At 38.1% G+C, this 22113-nt stretch overlaps 1 protein-coding gene across 3 annotated transcripts in view; it reads left to right on the top strand.

The window, feature by feature from the left end:
- The window catches only part of FAT4 (FAT atypical cadherin 4), a 228630-nt gene extending 206858 nt beyond the window's left edge, over positions 1 to 21772 (top strand). Inside the window, exons 14-17 of one of the 3 annotated variants that reach the window (XM_072624971.1) lie at positions 129 to 253; positions 2264 to 2481; positions 10548 to 10809; positions 18700 to 21772. In XM_072624971.1, the coding sequence (XP_072481072.1) occupies positions 129 to 253; positions 2264 to 2481; positions 10548 to 10809; positions 18700 to 20567 (2473 nt within the window). In that variant the 3' untranslated portion in view covers positions 20568 to 21772. Of the gene's footprint in view, positions 1 to 128; positions 254 to 2263; positions 2482 to 10547; positions 10810 to 11440; positions 11815 to 18696 lie in introns of those variants that run through there. The other 2 variants (XM_072624970.1, XM_072624972.1) reach the window with 2 other exon arrangements.
- Positions 21773 to 22113: the final 341 nt, after the last annotated feature.

Below are 22113 nucleotides of genomic sequence, written 5' to 3'. Positions count from 1 at the left end.
TACATCTGTTCACAATCTGGTTAGGAAAAGACTAAGGAGAAATTTTGCCTGCAGATATGCTTCTTTGTCACATAGATAAAACAAGGCTGATTTCTTGGTCCTGAGAATTTCTTTTCACTTTATTTTAGGTGCCCTAGACTGGAAGGAGCTTGTGCCAACAGCCTGTGCCAACACGGAGGCACATGCACAGACCACTGGTCATGGCAACAGTGCCAATGCAAAGAAGGATTGACTGGGAAATACTGTGAGAAATGTATGTATGGCAATGTCTTTGTATATATATTCCTAGCCTTTTTGTTAGTTACATCAAACCAGTCAGAGAATTAATCAAGATTCTTCTTTTGGTTAAGCACTTAGCTATGGAGGTAAATTCAATAAATTACTTTTTTCCTATAAGATAATAATTAGCTTAATAAGGTACATCTTATATTGGCAAGTAAAATGACAATGTTTTTATGACTACTGGAAAAAATTATAAGAAGCAGTATAAGGGATACTGAGTACTCGAGTTAGAGCCAGGACAACCTAGGTGAACATCCTGCCTTTGACACCTTCTATAACTGACTCAGAGCAAATCACATGGCCTCCCAGAGCTTCAAAGACCACTTCAGGATGAGTCTTCTAAGTTCTAGGTGACTTGTCCATTAGTTTGGTGGAAAGATTTCTCAAACTCAGAGTTCCAAATGGAAAGTGAATAATTACCTTACATTTCACGTCCGGTGGGAAATTTACAAATGAGAGCACTGAGCATTTAACTCATAATGTCACCAGAAGGGCATGAATTACTAATTTGTAAATACTGTGATAATGGTTTTTAAAATTGCCTTTTCAGTAATTTGGCAGTGTACTTTTCTTTTTAGGTCCAAGATGTTATTATGATTATTCCTTCAAAGCCATTCCATTTAATATAATTTCTTTGCATTCTCAAACCCCAGTCCTCATCCATCACTACTTTCTGGTATTGGGAGAGAGGGTGGGGCTATCACAGATGACTAATGTTTCAGTTAAGTGGCTAATCTCTAGTGCTTAAATCAGCACAGTTATTCCAGACCAGGATTTGGGAGGAGGGAGAGCTGGCAACTCATGCCAAAAACAAGGAGAAATTCCTTGATATAATCAAGACTCAGGTGTCATCAAGTGTCTTGAGTTATGACAGATATGATTAGGCTTAATTATTTAGGACAGACCATCTCAATAGAGAGTATATGTTGCCTTGTACTTTGTGAAAAGTTAATGAGCATTTAGGAACCCAGCCTTTTCTATATTACTGTATGATGGGGCTAGGTTGATAGAGTACAAATTCTAGAGTCAGGAAAATTAACCTTCCTGAATTCAATTCTGTCCTTAAGTGTTCCCCTGGGCAACTCATTTAATTTTGTTTGCCTCAGTCTCTCTGTCTGTGAAATGAACTGGCAAACGAAATGGCAAACTACTCCAGTATCTTTGCAAGAAGACCCTTAAAGAATCAGACATGACTGAAAAAAAAGACTAAACGTCTATCTTGGAAAGAGAGATGAGCTAGTGAAAAAAAATTCATTACCCATTCCCTAAGCACTTTTTGAGTGCAGGCTTTATACAAGACACACAGAGGATGACTTTCACCTTTCATTTTATGTCCTGACCAATGCCAGGAACATGGCCTATTATTTCCTTGAATCCTCTTGTTTCAGAAGTATGTAGATATTCTGAGACTACATAATGTCCATACCTGGAGGAATCCTGATGATATACGTGGTGGGTAGAATGAAAGTATTCGCTCAGATACCTCTCTGTGCATACTTTAAACAGATGGAAATCTATCAAGAGCTCCCAAAGTATATTAAGTATGAAACCACATGTCAAGCCGGAACATTAAAAAATGTTCATAAATCATGAGGTCAACCAGTTTAATCACTACTGATTCCCAACAGGTGGCTCCCTCTCCAAATGTCAGTGATTTATCTCTGGAATTATTTTAATGACTATCTCGCCAATGAATGATGACTCTTGTAAAGTGCTTTTCATTGCAAGACACAGAAACTAATTCAGGGAATTTGAATCAACACAAATCTACAGGTGGAAAAAAAAAAGTTGTTTGGGTTTTTAAAAGAGATTTTTGTTCCATTGGAATTCTATGGAAAATTCTGTTATTCTTTTATTTCCAAAATCTATCACTTCAGCAGATTCCTTAGCTGTAAGATGAAGGGTTTGGACTCGTTGACCGTTCTTATGATTTTTAATCTGTAAGAAAAATTCATCTCATTTCCCTCTCTTTGGCCTTCAGCAATGACTCCTGACACGGCATTGTCTCTAGAGGGCAAAGGACGACTAGATTACCACATGAGCCAGAGTCGAAAGTGGGACTATATGTTAAGACAGAGCATCCGAGGGGACATGATGGAGCCTTTTGGGGTCAACAGCCTTGAAGTGAAGTTTAGAACGAGAAGTGAAAATGGGATTTTAATTCATATTCAGGAGAGCAGCAATTATACTACTGTGAAGGTAAAAGTAAATAGCTCATGCTGATTTTATTCGACATGACTGCCTACAGTGTCATGGTTTAAATCACTTTACCCATAATTTCTGCCCCTTTTCTTCACAAACCATTAAAGCTTAGATGAATGTTGGGCGCTTGTCCAATTTCAACTGTCTTCTCTATTCCCTAGGCATGCATTTCAGTAAAAAAGAGTAACAAAGCTCTGAAAGACTGAATTTCTAAGTATGTTATTTGAAATTAAGAAAAATGACTACTGTTAGGCTGTCATGACTGCTTTTTTCCTTTGCCTATTTTATAAAATAAGCTTATATTCCTTTTTCTCTGATTACACACACATACATATTTATGTGTGTTTTTTCCCCTCCACAGAATGAATTGGGATGGGGGACAAGAAGATGAAGGGGAGGGACATCTCTTTTTACTTCTTTCACATGAAACTATATGCTTATCACACAGTAGATAGAAAATAGGGAAATTTATTATTCATTTGTTATCATTTCTTTTGTTCTATAGAATAAAACTTCATGATTTCATTGAGTTCAGAAATAGAGATGGCATTTGATGGTTTTTTTTATTTATAATTAAATCAAGTTTTCTTAAAAGTTGCCCAAGAGATCTCTAATGAGAATACTCTATAGAAATTATCTTTCACAAAAGAATCCAGTGGTTGAAGCGATGTCTTTTTTCTTTCTCATATCATTGGAGGTAGTAACTAATTTGGCAAAGCATTGTTTTAGACAGGAACTTACTATCAATTTCCTTAATTTTTAAAAATTTTTTAAAAAGTCACCCACAATGAATACTTTTCATCTATGAGACCATTATCTTCTTTGCTTAGCTACTCTGGTCTGGTTTCCACATATGTAATTTTATACAGAAAACATAGTCCCAAGTTGTTTTATAGGTCATGAATCCTGGTAATTTCTGAGAAAGAGACCAGATCTTTTGGGTTCTGCCTCTCCTTTGAGCAAAATGATTCCTAGTTTACTGATAGATTCATGAGCAAAGACTGGGAGGAGGGAGAGAGTGAAAGAGGATGTGATATTACAGATGTTATTTGGGTTGTAGGAGCAGACCTAAATAAAAATCTAAAAATTCCATCCAAATGCTGCAAAATCTCAACTTTCACAAACCTCTAAATTTCTCCCTCCTATATCACTTCTAGGAAATACTAGAAGTGAAATGGGAAACTACCTTCTCAGGTATTTCATAATGATTTAGAAAGGTTATACATAAAATGGAGATCATAAATCTCTTTATGAGGCAGAGCAAAAACCAAGAATGAAAGGTTATTGAAAAACTAAACAAAAAATGATAATCCCCAAGATGCTAATCACTTGATTATGTACAAAAGGATATCTACTAGTGAAAACTACTATTCTTGGAAGAAGAGGGAACAGCTAAAGTGGGAGTTAGGAGGCCTGGGTTTAGTTTTGCCCTCTGTCCCTAACTATCTGTTCACTTTAATTTCTCTCCAAGCTTCAGGTCTTCATCTCAAAAATGCAGAATTTGGAAGGAAAATTTCTGTGCCAGCTTTCAAATGATTTAACTCCATTGCATGTATTTCCATGTGCTCTGTCCCCAAGGTTCAGTTCTAGAATGAAATAATGAATAACTAATAATTATATGGGGAAAGAGAGTGTAATGCAAGGAATAGAAGGATAGTCTTCAGGTCAGAAAGTCCAAGCTAAAGGCCTGCCCATGACAGACTAGCTCTGTGCCCTTTGGTAAGTCATTTAGTCTTTTAATCCACTGGAAAATTATCTAAGACAATAAATTACAGAGGGGTTGTTGATATGTATTAGTAGAAGGAGTTCCCTAAACCATGACATCACAAGTCCAAACCAAACAAAATAAGACAAAATTTCAAAGTGGTTTACATGGGATGCCATAGTCTGACATATGCTGATCAGTTTTACCAAGCCCCAGAATGTTGCAGTCTCCTAAAAATAATGTCTTACTACTCCAAAAAGTCTGATTAGCTCAACAGGAAAAACAAAGTGCATGAAAAATTTCAATTGCCAGCAGTATAGCAGAGAAAGCACAGGAGAGGCAAGTGGTTAATATGAGCAAGTAAGGAGCTTCAAAGAACTGGAATAAAGGATGCTATTAAAATACTCAGCTAAGAATAACTTATCCTTGTCTCATAATGGGAATGATGAGAAGGATTTGGACAACTAGAGTGATCCAACAATATCTTTACAATGCCCAGAGAAAATAAAGAAGGCCCTAAGGAAGTTCAGGGCACAATCATAACAAGGAGTCACCCAGGATAAGTTCACATTAGTGGCAGCTACTTATGTCATTGGAGGAATCACCTAAATATATGAGATCCATTAATATCTCTAATGTTGAATATGGAGTGATGAAAATCTGAGTTAGAATCTTGCCTCAGACACGTACTAGTTGTGTGACCTCGGGCAAGTCACTTAACTTTTCTCATCCTCAGTTTTCTCAGCTGTAAGCTGGGAATTATGATAATAGCTCATTCCTCACAGTGTTGCTAACATATGCAAAATGCTTTAAGACCTTAAAATGCTCTGGAAGTACTGTTTTATTACTATATACATTATTTCATTTGGTCCTCCCAACAACTTAGTGAAGTAGTTCCTATTTTCATTTGCATTTTGCAGATGAGGAAATTAAGACTCAGAAAAGTGACCTCACACAGAAATTAAGTGTCAGAGGAGGTTTTGAACTGATTTACTTCTGAAGTCAAGACATCCAGCATTGGTTTCATTTCACCATGCTGACCTTACAAATTATTGGATAATAGAAAATAAAAAAAAATAAAAAAAAATAATTGGGTAAATTAAAAAATATATTGCATTTCAAGAGATTTTCTATTTTAGATAGATAAAACATCAGGAATAAGGAAGCAAGAAAAGTAATATTTTCAAAGCAAATTTGAAAAGAACATCAAACTTCTTTGTGGCACGAGATGTTTCCAATATATTCTTTTTGGTTGAATTTATCTTTTTGCTTTGTAATTTGTGCAGTTCAGTTATTTCCAAGTTCCCATACCAATTCACTGACATATCCACTATTTCACTTTATAATCTGTGTAAGTCAAATATTACGAGGTCTAATTCAGTGTGGTTAAAGAAACCCAAGGTGACATCTTCCTTCCTCATATAAGAATTGAGATGCCTGGATCCATCTTTGTCACTGGAGAAAATGTCACTTCATATTTATTTCAGGGGCATGTTGTTATCAGTTTGCTAAGATTAATAGACACAGGAAGATCCAAGTCCAAGTCTGGTCTCTGATGTATGCTGACTCTGTGACCCTAGACAAGTGACTTAACTTGCCCTGATGACTCAGTTATCCATCTTCATTAGCAGAGGAAATTTCTGAATCAGTAAGTCCCCTCACATATGAAATCATAATCAATGAGTATATTAGTAAGAAATAAATACCAAATAATGGAATCCAAGGGTAGAGTTGTCTAGGTTTGAAGCTTTGACAGTATGGGAAGAGATCTGATAGGTAGAGAAATGTTTAGAGAGGGTAAGAAGGAGTTGCTGTTACTCAGTTGTGTTCAACTCTTGCTGACTCCATTTTGGGGTTTTCTTGGTCAAGATACTGGAGTGTTTTCAATTTCATTCTTCAGCTCATTTTACAAATGAGGAAACTGAGGCAAACAGGGTTAAGTGACTTTCTCAGGGTCACACAGCTAGTAAGGGTCTGAGGCCAGATTTGAATTCACGAAGATGAGTTTTCTGGATTCCAAGCCCAGTGATCTATCCACTGTGCCACCTGGCTTCCCTTGAGTGGTAAGGAAAGCTGGGCAGGTATGTAGACAGAAGAAATGATAGTAAGGTAGGCTCATGACATTCTGAATGAGATAATATGCATATATCTAGAAGGGACTTTAGAAGGATGCTGGCGGCTAGCTTTAATTTCTTATAAATGAGGCCCATTACAAAGTGTTAGAGTGAAAAAAGAGGTAATTTGATTGGGGATTTTGAGGGATGATTAACAGAAAGGAAGACAGAAGGGAAGCATTCATAAGATGTGCCTATGAACAATGGCCTGGCTTCCTAACCTTTCCTGATTTACTATCGGATACCAAACTTCTTAAATCTCCAGATGGCTCAGAGATACCTTAAGAGGAAGGACACAAAAAATTATGAGGGATTAAGAGAATGAACAGGAGGGCTTAATTCTAGAGTCAATGGATCAACAAATAGTTATAAAGCACCCACTGTGTGCCAGGAGGGCAGGAGGGGCAGCTAGGTGGTGCATGGGATAGAGTACTGCACCTTGAGTCAGGAAGATCTAAGTTCAAATCCTCAAATAATAGTCGTGTGACCTTGGGGAAGTCACTTAACCCTGTTTACCACAGTTTTCTCAATTGTAAAAAGATCTGGAGAAGGAAATAGTAAACCACTCCTTATCTTTGGCAAGAAAACCCCAGATGGGGTCATGAAGTCAGATACAACTGAAAAGACTACACAACAAAAAACTATGTGCTAATCCAAAAGTGTGACAGGCCCTGTCATCAAGGAGCTTGTGTTATACTAGTGAATCACATATTAATTGTAGGAAGGGAACTTAGAAATTATCTGTGCATCCCTCCCATTTTACAGGTGAAGATACTGATGATTCCAAAAGGAGAAATAACTTGTCAGTACTAGTGTCAAGACCAGGACTTGAACCCAGGACCTCTGGTTCCAAATCCAAGATTCACACCATTGTGAATACATCCATAGAGGAGTAGATAGTCATAGTTTTTCCAGTAGGAATGATATTAATTTTATTACTTCTCTGAGCAAGAGGTAGAAAATGGGGAGAGGAGAAAGAAGTAAGGGGGCTTTCTCATGCTCCCCAATAGCAGGGTACAGGGCCAGAAGGCTACTTTGACCAGGGCCTATGTCCCTGTGGGTGGCTGAATAAGATGTATGTTTATCTTTTGTTGCTGAAGAAGACCATCCCATCAGAGGCATGATGACATAACTTGCACTTGACTTTGTTTTGAGTGAGGGAGGGCTGTGCAGGTTACCAGCCTCACTTCTCCTCCAGAGCCATCTGAATCCAGTGACCAGATATTCATCAGGATGACTGGAGATGACCCAGGATGAGGCAATTGGGGTTAAGTGACTTGCCCAAGGTCACACAGTTAGGGAGTGTCAAGTGTCTGGGGTGAGATTTGAACTCAGGTCCTCCTGACTCCTGAACTGATGCTCTATCCACTGCACCACCTAGCTGCCCCGAAGATAAACATGCTCTGGAGCCAGCTTGACATAGAGGACTGAGATGGTAAAGGATTCATTCACCCTCCTAAATTCAGAGCAGATCCACGTCAAACTAAGTCAGTCCAAATGATGAGTGGATTAGCCTAACTCCCTAATAACGCCTCTCCTCAGGGAGGAGATCAATTTTCTATAGTAGAGAGAGAGAGAGACAGAGTAAGAGCATCGGAGTTCAAATTCCATCTCTTTCATATACTGAACCTTTCAGAAACTCAGGTTTCTTATCTGTAGAACAAAGGCATTGGACTTGATGATCTGAGGTCCTTTCTATATCTTAATCATAAATTTTGAGATGGAAATTGTCTTAAAAATCCTTTGAATCTAACCCTTCATGTTACAGATGAGGAAACTGAAGCATAGAAATGTAAAATTACTTGCAAAAGTTTCATAACTATAAAGTGTCTGAGGTAGGATTTGAACCCGAATCATCCTGTTCCTAAGCCCAGTGCCATATCTATTGCATTGACTTCTCATTTAACAATGGAAGAGGGAAGACCATACCATCTTAGCCACTGTCTTGGTTATGAGGCCATGTTCATTGAATGCTACTGGCACATAAGAAGATTGTGTAAATCTTTCTTCTCTGCAGTATAGAAATGAAGGGTTTTTGTTTTTATTTTTATTTTAGTGATTCCATAGATTGTTGCCCTGTATTCTCAAAAAGGAGATATTAATTGCATTTAAATTCTAACACATGATTCAGTTGCATGAAAAAATGACAGATCTGAGTGGCCAAATATATGGCTCTATCTTTCCATTCCTGTCATGTGAGTAGCCATTCCCGGAGTTCTACCTTCATGCCAAGACATCAACACTGTCTGGCAGTCGTGATGGAATTACATTCTTGGAACATTGCCCTTCCTCCTGTATCCTGCCCAGAACCCTGAGCTGGCCCTAGAAACTGGAGCAGGACCATCCTGCAACCCAGGCCTCCAAAAGGCAAAGTGTGACCAGCTCCACAGAGCGCTTCAAGAACTTGGAAAACTCCAGCCAGCTTAATGCTTTTCCAGACTTGTTATTAAAAAGTCACCATTTACATATCAAATTTTCCACATTTCAGCAAAGTATATAAATAAACTGCATGCTCCAGTCTGCCTAAAATTCCCAAGTAGAGAAACAGCATGATATAGTAGAAGAAGCCTAGGACTTGGGGTCAAAATACTGGAATTAGAGTCCTGGGTCGTCCCCCCCACCCACCCAGTACTGGCTGTGCCTGAATTTGGAGAATACCCTATTAGAGCCTCAGTTTTCAAGTAGAGGTTGAACAGCCACTTGTTGAGTGGCAATCTTTTTGTGGATGCTCAGGCCATCTTCTCAAATGCTACTGAAACAATTTTCTGTAAATGCAGAGGGACTGTATCCCTCTTTTACTCAATAACCCAGAGAGGTTCCCAATGACCTCAATGATCAAATCTATCATTTTCTGTTTACGTTTTAAAATCCCTCACAACTTGACCCTAATCCATCTTTCCTGCCTCATTGGATATTACTCTTTTTTTCCCACAATCTTTGATCTAATCAACCTGTCCTATTCTCTCTGTTACTCACACATGATTTCCATGACTGTCATTGGCTATGCCCTATATCTGGATTGCAATTCACACCACAGAGTCCCTCAAGTACCTTTAAGATAGCAGCTCAAGTACCATTTTCCATATGAAATCTTTACTGATTCTCACAGCTGCTAGTATGTTCTCTTTACACTTATTCTGTATATACTTATATTCAAATAGATGATAGATAGATAGAAAAGAAGGCTCAGTCAATGAAGATCATCACTTCCTCTGCATTTTGTAGTCTTTGAGATTTGCATGACCCTGGGCAAGTCATGTAATTCTGTTTGCCTCATCTTCCTCATCTGTAAAATGAACTGAAGAGGGAAACAGCAAATTCCTCCAATATCTTTGCCAAGAAAACCCCAAATGGGTGCACTAAAAGTCAGACATGATTGAGAAAATGACTGAATCACAAAGAACAACAAATCAATATCAACATAGATATAGATATATACTCCTGGGGATGAGAAACAGTGGTGAACAAAAGCTCATCTCAAAGCCGACAAGATCTGGATTCAAGTCCTACCTTTGGCACATATTAAACAAGTCTCTTGAACTCATGTTATTCTAGGACACTTGGTAAGGCAGTTTTCTCATTCAGGAAGTCCATATACTAATGAAATCACAGGACTACTCCCTATTCCTATATTCTGAGACTAGTCATAGGTTCATAGAACTACTTACATAGAAGGGTCCTCAGAGACCGCTCTAATTATTATAAATGAGGAAAATGTGGTCTAATGATGTTAGGTAGAAGCCTAAGATGACACAGGTAGCCAGTGTCTCATCTTTTAAATGAGGTCTCACTAAGACCCACTGGATACTTGGCTACTCACTAAGAAGATTATGTTTCATGAACTTATCAGAAGGTGCATGATTCAGCAAGACAAAGTTTGCCAGCTGTTCCATGAACTATAAACATGTCAAAACTATGAAGCACTTTAATGGTTTGTAGGACTTCCTTCCTTCCTTCCTTCCTCCCTCCTTCCTTCCCTCTCTCCCTCCCTTCCTCTTTCCTTCTTCTCCTTTCTTTTTCTTTCTTTCTTTCTTTCTTTCTCTTTCTTTCTTTCTTTCTTTCTATCTTCCTTCCTTCCTTCCTTCCTTCCTTCCTTCCTTCCTTCCTTCCTTCCTTCCTTCCTTCCTTCCTTCCTTCCTTCCTTCCTTCCTTTCTTTCTTTCTTTCTTTCTTTCTTTCTTTCTTTCTTTCTTGTAGCTGCTGTTTTTAACACATAGCTCATGCAGTGTCCAATGTGTTTTACAGATAAAGAGTGGCAAAATCCATTTTACATCTGATGCTGGAGTTTCTGGGAAAGTTGAGAGGCACATCCCTGAGGTTTACGTTGCTGATGGACACTGGCATTCTCTCCTGATGGGAAAAAATGGATCTTCCACAATTTTGTCTATAGACAGAATGTTTAGTCGGGATATTTTGCACCCCACTCAGGATTTCGGTGGAATTGACGTGCTTACCATTTCTCTTGGCGGAATCCCACCCAATCATGCCCCTCGGAACACTGATACAGGTAAAACCATATGTTTAGCAAAATTGATGGCACAAGAGATATAGTAGAAATGGTACTGGATTAAGACCCAGAGAATGCTGTCCCTGACTAGTAGTGTGACTTGGGACAGGTCACTTCATCTTTCTCAATTTTCAGATTTGTAAAATGGTGTTAGGTTTGATGAAGCTAAGGTCCCCTCCAAACCTAAATGTATGTTTTCCCCCTTCCACCTACAAAAGAAGGAATATGTTAGCAATAATTTGATAACTATAAATCAGAATAAAAAAAAGATAACTAGCTAAATTAGAATGCAAATGATACAGCAAAATGGATCTTTTCACACAAAGTAGAACTTCTACACAACCAAAATTTTATCTTCTCAGAACATCAGCCCTGCACCAAATATTTCATCAGAACATGAAACTGACTAATAAAATGAATAAATGTGTCATTTTGAAATTAAAAAATAAATGAGAAAAAATGCGACAAACTATCAAAATTCTTGATCACTTCTTAGAAACTATGTCAGTAGAGCTCATGTAAATTCTACCAAGCTAGAAAGAGCCAGTGTGGACCTGGTGACCAGCGTACGTAGGTCCATTATCTGAGTACATCTCTAGTGAAGTGCATGTCCTGTTCTGCTTTTCACCAGAATGTTGACCTTTGGACACAACAATTCATAAAGCCAACCTGCTGAAGAAAGGAGGGACTGTAATTTGCATCAGTGGAATGAATGTCCAGCTTGATAAAATCAGGGATCCTGACAGTAGTGAACCTTACCTTTACCTGATTCTAAAAAGGATAATCCTTCAAGCAAATTAGAGGAATGCATTTAAAATCATTTCTTTTAGTTCCTCGCTGTTTCTTGGGAGATTTCTTTCACGTTCCTGACAGCCTCTTCCGCTTAGAGGTGGAGAAATCAAGACAAAAGGGTCATAGCTAGCCATGGGCTAGCATTCCTTTCTTAGATATTTAGATTTTTTAAGAATATGGCAGGCTATTAAGGGTTTTACTTTTAAGTAGATATTGTATAAGTGTGTATAAATGTGTACATATATATATATACATACACATATATATATACACACGTAGTGTATTGTGATTTGTAAAACTGTATGCATATGTGTATGTATGTATGCATGCATGTGTGTATCTATATGTATATACATCTCTGTGTATAAGTATATATACATATGTGTGCATATCTATATACATATATATCATATGTATAGAAATATATTCTTTTTGAAAGCTTTTACACATTTCTATGCAAATATTAACTCATTTAAGTAAAGAATGCATGATTACATATCATAATTACATATAATTATATAATGCTTAAATCACAAGGCATTTATGTTCATATACAAGATATCCACAAAGTATTGTGTTTAATAATTTAAAAATGCAGTAAGACTCATGGAAATACTGAATATGTATATATTTATGTAGTATAATTACATATATAGAACAGTTTTAAATAACTATACAAATATTAACTCATTCAATGCTCAAAACACCACTGTGAGATAAAAGGTATTGTCCCCTTTTCGCAGAGGAAAAAGCTGGGCTTGAGAGAGGAAGTCAAATGAGGAGGGATTTGAACACAGATCTTTCTGTGTCCAAGTCCAGTGTTTCATCTACTCTACCTACTCCTCTACCCACAAAGAGATGGTGGTATCATGACTAGAGCACCAAATAGGAACCTGGGGAGTCAGAAATCTTGATTTGGGACTCTGAAAGTTACTTCATATTTGACTCTGGGCAAGCCATTCACCTGTGGCTTTAGTGTAATCATTTGTAATGGTTATGAGTGGGCAAGCTGACATTTAACAGTTAGTATGGCTTCTTCTTCTTGGCTGGTTCTACTGAGCTATAGTGGATGAACTATGATGAATGAGTCTATTCATCTATTGTTTTTTTTCAATATTCCAACAGTTCATTATGAATCAACTTTAAATGAACAAAACAAAACATGAATCTGTAATATTATATCCTTGAGTATTTACTATTAATTCAGTATATGAAGGCTTTCAAGAATCCTCAATCCTGTCTCATATTGCTTTGAGAATGCCTGTAAATAATTTTGTAGCATGAACATCTTTCTTAAGCTGTATTATATTATCTCGGTGAAACCAAAAGACCTGACAACAAGATATCTATGCATTTGTATTTGAAGTGATTCTTTCTATTACAGAAAGGAACATAATGAAAAAGAAATTAAAAAAATAACAGAAGTGATTTGATAGCTCAAGCCCTGAGATAGAAACCATTCATCCTCTTAGAGGAAAAATGATGAATACATGTCTTTTTAAGCAGAGTAGATAAATAAATGTTTTTTTTTTCCAGAAATAACTATTGGCTTCTATTCTGAGATGTAACTAGCTAAAAGGACTGGGGCTTAATCTGCAGGACCAGAACTTAGTGGGTGACTACATTCAAGACCATAGAGACAAATAAATTAGCACATAATTAGAAAGAGACATTAGCTAGCCCCAACACCACCCACCCCTTGCTAATGTGAAGACAGTATTTTTGATGCTTTCCATGGGCACCAAAATATCTAGTTAGAAACAGCAATATGTAGAGACTGATGTGCTAGAGGTCAGAAATCCTGGGTTCAAATTCTCCCTCAGATACATACTAATTCTATGACTGAAAATGTAACAACCTCTTTCACCCCTGGTTTTCTCATCTGTAAAATAAAGGAATCAGACTAGACATTCTGTCAAGTCTCTTCCAGTCCTAGCTCCATTTTCCTACAATGACTCTAAATCCATGCATTTTAGTTTCATATGAGCTTATTTATTTGAAAAAACCTGGGTCCCAGAAAGATTGTGACCCACAAGTTCACATAAGTAATAATGGCAAATGCCAGGATTCAAACTTCAATTTTCTGATTCCAAAGTCGACACTGTTTACAATATACCCCATTGCCTCTCACCTCAATAACCATCTTGGGGAAGAGGATCAATGTCTATTGTATGCCCACACTCAAAATATGGTTTTTGTCTTTACCATAATGCCAGATTAAAGCATTAAAATACTTATCTTAATACTTAAACACTCACAAAAGAAATATTTAAACACAAAAAATGTGTTTCAAAATTATACAACATACTGACTCAATTATGTATGAAGGCAACATGAATTTTTTTTAAAAAGAAACACATTTAGAATAAACAGGAACAGGCAAAGAAACAGAAAAGAGAAAATTCCAATAAAATTTACACTCTATTTTCTATTAAAAAAGGAATATGGGTATGAACCATAATCAAAATGCATAACCCTGAATTATTTTTGCAAAATTTTGAGAACTGCTTACATTATTCAGTCTATCATTTATACTGAAGGAGATCTGAAATCTATTGTACACCACTTTGAATATCCAGATTGGAGGAATTATAAGAAAAAAAAGTTTCTAGTCCTGGGGAGAATGGCAAAGTGAAAAGAGTCTGCATTGGAAGAGAGAGCTAACGTCTACTCCCAATTTCCACTAGCTAGGTGAATGTATCATTTCATTAACAGTCTTAATTTCTTATCCATAAAATGAGGAGAATGGTTCCTTACAATTATGGCTGCAATCAGTCAATGAACCTTCATTATGTGCCTGCTATGGGCCAGGCACTGTACTAATAAGCACTGGGGGTACAAAGAGCAGAAAACGACAGAGCCTGTCCTCAAGAAGCTCACAATCTCATGGGGAAAACAACGTGCAGGTTTATTGCAAATGATTCAGAAATTTATAAATAAACCAACAAAACTTTTAAATACTAAATAAATAATTCCGTTCAATAATAAAGGCTAGAACTTATATACCTTTAAGGCTTGCAAAGAACTTTACAAATATTATCTCACTTGATTCTCACACTGACCCTGGACGGCCATTTTCATCAGTTTTACATTTGAGAAAACTGAAAGAGACAAAGATTAAATAACTTGTCTCAGGTCACATAGCTACTAAATATCTAAGGCTAGATTTATACTCAGTTGTTCTTGACTCCAGATACAATACTCTAGATACCAGTCTCTCTCTCTCTCTTTCTCTCTCTCTCTCTCCCTTCTCTCTCTCCTTTCCTCCCTCCCTCTCCTGAATACATATGGATAACAAAACAAATTATTTGAATGTGAGTTATAGCTTAGGAGGCAGGATACTAGCTTTTGGGGGGGGGGTATTACAAAGGCTCCATATATATGACATGGTGCCTGAATAAAGTAGTGGAAGAGTGGGGCTCCACGAGGGAGAAATGAGGAGCGAGTGCAATACAGATCTAAGGGATGACCAGTATTAATTGAAGGAGAGAGAAGACAAAATATTATGTATGGGAAGTAGAATGAAGGCCAGTTTGCTTAGGGAAGTTGTGTCCATTAAGGATGGAAAGAGAGATTAGGGAAACACATGCACACACACACAAACACACATGCATGCATGCATGTACACACATAAAGACAGAGTCAGTTGCCTTTAGAACACAGATCTTACTTTAAAACTGGTGTCTCCCCTCGGTAGGAGGCTATTGAAATTCAAAGGGAGGTAATGAGAGTATAGAGTGTGGAGTGAGAAGTTAGGGGATGATAAACATGAGAGATGTTAACAGAATAGAGTTAGTAGGACTTGGTCACTCATTGGCTATGGGGAGCATGAGGTGGAAAGCAAGCATCAAGATGATTGTCACATTGAACACCTGAGTTTAATAGAAGGATAGTGGCACTGTCAACAGAAGTAAGGAGGTTAGGATGAGGGGTGGGTTTAGGGGGCAAGATAACACTATATCTACAACATGCGTGTATTACTAGAGTACTCTGAAGCTGACGGATGGGCCATGTGATCCTGGGGAGGTCACTTAACCACTTAGTCCTCTAGAAACTACTCTAAGACAGGAATTCATGACTTTTGTATGTGTGTCATAGACCACTTTGGTAGTCTAGTCCAGGCCCCTCCATTCGCTGAACATTTTTTTATGTTCATAAAATAAAATACCAAGAACTATAAAGAAACCCAAAGGACAGTAAAAATGAAGTAGTATTTTTTTCCCATCCAAATTCATAGACCCCTGGAAATTTCCCCACGAATTCCCAAGGATCCCTTCTTTGTTAGCCTCCCCTCCCCAAATATGCTTGAAAATCATAAATTGTAGGTATATTAATAGAGAGACAAGTCTATTCCCTGTGTCTTATATTTATTGCTATTTTCCAAATCTATGTAGATATTTTTATGATTAGTGAGGCACCTAGATGGATCAGTAGAGAGAGGGCTTGACCTGGAGTCAAAATATGTGAGTTCAAATCCAATCTCAGACACAACAAGCTGTGTGACTTTGCCAAAGTAACAATTTCTTTTTGCCTCAGTTTCCTCAACTGTAAACATCACATCAACAAATGAGATAATATGTGTAAAACACTTAGCACAATGCATGGCATACAGAAGGTGTTATATAAATGTTAGCAAGTAGTAGTAGCAATAGTAATATGAGAAAAATCCTTACTAAATTCAAAGGAACTTTTTGTAATTATGTATTTTCTCAGTCAGCAGACACAGCACAAAAAATATCACATGGTGGGTTCCAAGAAAGAGTTTGACATCAAAAAAGGGCTTCCATTCTCAGAAAGTCTGGGAACCACTGGACTAAATGATCTCAAAAGACCTTCTAACTCCAACATTCTGTAACATTCTAAAAATATTACACATATAAATTTTCCTGAAGTGATGTTTTAATATTTACCATATAACAAAGAAAGATGTTTTTCATTTATCAATGGCAACCCAGTTTAAATATTTAGACATCTTTGGAGGCCCTTGCACTCAGCTGTGGCTTCTTTCCTAGAGAAAACTCTAATGGCAGGATCCCCATCCCTCTAGAACTTTGCCAGAAAATATTTAAACCAGTCACTGATTCATGAAGTGAATCCTGTTTGTGAAAAGCCAAATTGTAGTGGATGGTAAACAAAGTCTTTCCTCCATTCACCCTTTATTAGAGGATGCTTTGTAATAGAGATGAAACATCAGGTATTCAACACAGAAAAAGTCATTTGGTGGACTATCATACATAACTCTTTAAGAGATGTGAATTGTAATCAATACATCTTGTTGACTTGATTATGACCTTATAAACAATTCAGGTACTTTTCTCAGGTAATTTGTCATATATGACAAAGTGTACCCACCTGAAGTTTTCATAATAATATAAAAGTCAAGAGGAAAGAGAGAATCCACAGTAGTGGATTTTAACTTTTTTCTTATCATGGACCCATTTGACAGAAGTCTGGCAAAACCCATGGACCCCTTTCCAGAATTGTGTTTTCAAAGGTATTTAAAAAAAAAAAAACATAGGAATGCAAATGAAAGCAAATATATTGAAATACAGTTACCAAAGTCTTTTTTTTAAGTTCACATATATCAGGTCAAAAAGTACCAACCCACAGTGAATTCTGAAGCTCCATATGGCAAACGAATATCTTACTCTTTTTAAAATCTCTTCACGTAAGGAACTTCTAAGAATACAGATAAGTAGGACATTAATGTTTGTATCCTCATTAACTAAAGTTCCCTTACATAATTTGGAAGCTTAAACTTTCCCCTTGACTAAATGCAGACAGACTTGGGTTGGATAAGTTACAGTTCACCCACACGCTTGCAATTGTATTTATTTGCTTCAGTTCAAGAGGACTTTATTGTTTTTTTCATCTTTTTTGTTTGTTTTATTTTACAATATGTAGAAGGACTGGTCAGCCAGAAGTTCCTTTCTATTGTCCTTTTATTACTTAGTCATCTCATCATTTCCTCAAGATTTTAAGCTCTACATATCACGTCTATTAATTACCTTAAATGATGAAAAATAGGTTTTATCAACTTGGAGATTTTTTTACTTAAATATATTGAGTATAGAACTATAGAAAGGGAGAGATAAAGAGTGTTTCTAGAGCTCAAAAAGACAAGATAAAATAATTAAATTTCTAATCAGGTACAGTTATGTCTCCCCTTCCCCCACCCATCACTCTTGTGTAAGACCCATGAAAGAATTTATTTGTCTGCCTCGCCATTGGCTTGAGTAGGAAATTGGGAACAGGGTGATAAAGGGAACAGCACAAGCTCAGGCATTAAAAAATATCAATGAACAAAGTGTAATGGGAAAAAAACAAAAGAGAAATATGACGATACTCAAAATTATGAATGAATTAATGAAATGTATGAAAAAAGAGAGAAATATTATATTATGTACTCAAAATTTACTGTCTGACTAGGACTTATTCAGCTCCTGCACCAGGTATTTATCAGTTCTGAGCTCTCTTATGAAGCAATTCAGTATACATTGATCCTCTAAAGAGTCTTTCCACACTGACTTCCTCCCTTTGTAACCCCATTCCTTTACAGGGATTTAGCCATTGCCTTTCTTCAGAGGACCCTCAGTCTTTATCTGCAGTCTTCTTTCTGTCTGTAGAAGAAGTCACAAGTTTGTCTTGTTGTTGTCAATATTGTTGAATCTTTCATTCAAGAATTTTGATTGATGTGGTATTAGCACTGTTTGTTTGGCATGTGAAAGCACCAGAACATAGCTTGATAACCTGCATTTTGCCATTTTTTCATTTATTTATCTCTCCCCACCCTTAAGAAGTAAAGTGCCCACTTGGCATTTTACTCCTGCTTTGCTGATGTGGCATATCCCAGGATCATAATTCCAGGCTCATTCAGCTCCTCTGAGTCTTTAGTATATTCTGGACAGCCATGGTCAAAGGAACCTAAATTTCTCCCCTCCAAATTTGTGACTTTTCTGAGACTGCTGTAGCTCCTCATTTTCTCTACTTTCATGACAGTGAAATATAAGGTACCTCAAGACTTGAGACTCCAGGGTCCATGGTGTTTCTGGCTGGAAGCTTTCATTGACTGACAGACTTCTTTTGATCTCTCAGCAGGTTTTGATGGCTGCATAGCCTCTGTGATTTATGGCAGTGAGAGCCTTCCTTTTGGTGGGAAGCACAGCTTGGCGACTATATCCAAGACAGATCCATCTGTGAAATTGGGCTGCCGGGGCCCCAACATCTGTGCCAGCAATCCCTGCTGGGGAGATCTACTGTGCATCAACCAGTGGTTTGCCTACAAGTGTGTTCCTCCTGGAGACTGTGCCTCCCAACCTTGCCAAAATGGTGGCAGTTGTGAACCAGTTTTATACTCTGGATTCACCTGTAGCTGCCCAGAGTCACACACTGGCAGAACCTGTGAGACAGTGGTGGCCTGCCTCGGTGTCCAGTGTCCCCAAGGAAGCATATGCAAGGCTGGCAGTGCTGGAGGCCATGTCTGTATCTTGACCAAGGTCCCAGAGGAGATCTCCTTGCCACTGTGGGCTGTCCCTGCTATTGTGGGTAGCTGTGCCACGCTTCTTGTTCTACTGGTGTTAAGTCTGATTCTGTGCAATCAGTGCAGAGGAAAGAAGGCCAAAGCACCAAAGGAAGAGAAGATCAAGGAGAAGAAGAAAAAAGGAAGTGAGAACGTGGCTTTCGATGACCCTGACAACATTCCTCCTTATGGTGATGATATGACAGTCAGGAAGCAACCAGAAGGAAATCCCAAGCCTGACATCATTGAAAGAGAAAACCCCTACCTGATTTATGATGAGACAGACCTTCCTCCAAACACTGAAACCATCCCCAGCGCTCCCTTGGCTTCACCTGAGCAGGAGATTGAACATTATGACATTGATAATGCCAGCAGCATTGCCCCATCAGATGCTGACATCATTCAGCACTACAAGCAGTTCCGCAGCCACACTCCCAAGTTCTCCATCCAGAGACACAGCCCTCTGGGCTTTGCAAGGCAATCTCCCATGCCTTTGGGTGCAAGCAGTTTGACTTATCAACCTTCTTATAGCCAGGGTCTAAGAACCAGTTCCTTGAGTCACTCTGCTGGCCCCACTCCCAATCCCCTTTCTCGTCACAGTCCAGCTCCCTTTTCTAAATCTTCAACGTTCTACAGAAACAGTCCTGCCAGGGAATTGCACCTTTCCATAAGGGAAGGGGGCCCCTTGGAAATGCACAGTGATGTGTGCCAGCCTGGTATTTTCAACTATGCTACCAGGTTAGGGAGGAGAAGCAAGAGTCCACAGACAATGGCAACTCATGGCTCGAGGCCAGGGAGTCGCCTAAAGCAGCCAATTGGACAGATGCCTCTGGAATCTACACCTCCAGTAGGACTCTCAATAGAGGAGGTAGAAAGACTAAACACTCCTCGTCCTAGAAATCCAAGCATCTGCAGTGCAGACCATGGCAGGTCTTCTTCAGAGGAGGATTGTAGGAGACCACTGTCCAGAACAAGGAACCCAGCCGACGGCATTCCGGCTCCAGAATCCTCATCTGACAGTGACTCTCATGAGTCCTTCACTTGCTCCGAGATGGAATATGACAGGGAAAAACCCATGGTCTACACTTCCCGGATGCCCAAATTATCTCAAGTTAATGAGTCTGATGCAGATGATGAAGATAATTATGGGGCTAGATTGAAGACTCGAAGGTACCCTGGCCGTCGGGCTGAGGGAGGGTCCATGGGCACACAGACAGCAACAGCAGCAGCAAATGTTGCTGAGAGCACGCTGCCCCTGAAACTTGGGCAGCAAGCGGGAAATTTCAACTGGGATAACCTGTTAAACTGGGGCCCTGGCTTTGGGCATTATGTAGATGTTTTTAAAGACTTGGCATCTCTCCCAGAAAAAACAACAGCCAGTGAAGAAGGCACTGGTCGGACCAGTAAGCCTGCCTCCAAAGATGGGGAAGCAGAGCAGTATGTGTAGACTTTATGTACTGGCAGGACAAAAATGCAACACCAGATGCAATCAAACCATTCTGCGCTCACAGTGGCCCATATTTCAACAACAGGCCGTGGTCAACTTTTGGTTAAGGGAGATCTTAAAAAATAAATAAATAACCATTATGCTGCTGAAACAGATTTAATTTGTTTTAATTGAATGATGAATTGGTTTCTCCTGCGTGTATTGCATTTTAGAACTAGACATTCAGCATGTAGAATTTGAAGAGGGTTTCATTGCTATTGACCACTGTTTGGTTGGTGATTTTAAAATTAATCCTGTTCTAGTAATGAATTTGTGTTTCAAGTGGAGTGTTCGTGTTGTTTCCATTTTAATAACTTCACTTTTTTGCATCATCAGAATATCAGGCCTCTTGGAAACGTGGAAAAGAGTTCTTCGATGCCTGAATAAAGAAATAAGTAGTGTTAATCCCCCATTAAAAGTCCAGTTTCTGTAACTTATGTTTGCATAGTTAGAGAGCAATACGTTGGATGGTTTGCATGCAGTAGGGTCATGGATCTTTTCCATGGAAGTGGTGCTAGAAGCAACTCATTCTTTCTGGTCAGCACTTTAGGATTTGGTGAGGAAATTGTCTCAAGACTTCCAAGTTCGATTGCTGTTGTGGGTACTTATTCCATCCCTCCTTTCCCTGAGACGTCTTCGACCCAGAAGAGCTTGGGTAGAAGTCACCCCTAAGTACTGCCATCTATCTCCATGACTGGGGAGCACTGTACTCAACAGTACAGCATTTTCCGATGATCATTTTTTCAAAGATTATTTATTGTAAAAAAGAAAAAAAAAGTGCGGCATTCTTGACTTTTTTTTTTTTTTTTTTTTTTTAAGAATTGATATAAAGGGAGCCTCCTAGTGGACTCGCATTTTCGAATACCCTGTGTTTTGTAGAATTTATTAAAGTAGAAATCTGACAAAACAAAACTTTTTTTCCCCTTGTCCATTTGGAAATCCTTTGTACTGTGTAAAAAACTTTTTTTTTTACACTTAAGCCGTGTTTTTGATATTGATATTTTCCTACGCTGAATAGTTTTCTTACTTTCAGGAAAGTAAGAAAAGTACTTTTTCACATTTGTTACTTATGTAACATCCATATTTTTCACATTTGATAATTGTAACATACTGTATACTTTCTACTTGTAAATGCCAATAATAGAATTAAATATTTATTTAAAATACTTTCTTAAAGGTATTTTTATTTTATTATTATCCGAAGTATATGATAGATGTGCATGTATGTGTCATGGGTGTGCAGAATTCACAGATGTACACGGATTGCATTGTTCATTGTTGGAGGTCATGGTCACTCTGGTGAGATATTAGTTCTATTGGGATATTAGAATATTAAGCTTTTGCTGTTTAGCAGAAGTTGCCTGAATGTCAACAACTGAGTGAAAGCCTGAAAATGTCGTTAAGTTTAATGGAATGAGATTTGAGATGGAGGTCCTAGGTGTGAGTCTGAGAGTTTGGGTAAATCCCTGTCCCCTTCCCCACACCCACACCCCACCACCACTATCAC

This window comes from Notamacropus eugenii, chromosome 7 (genome assembly GCF_028372415.1).
Source record: "Notamacropus eugenii isolate mMacEug1 chromosome 7, mMacEug1.pri_v2, whole genome shotgun sequence".
Lineage (NCBI taxonomy): Eukaryota > Metazoa > Chordata > Mammalia > Diprotodontia > Macropodidae > Notamacropus > Notamacropus eugenii.
The sequence above is the reverse complement of the archived record's forward strand: the minus strand, read 5'-3'. Positions and strand labels throughout refer to the sequence as shown.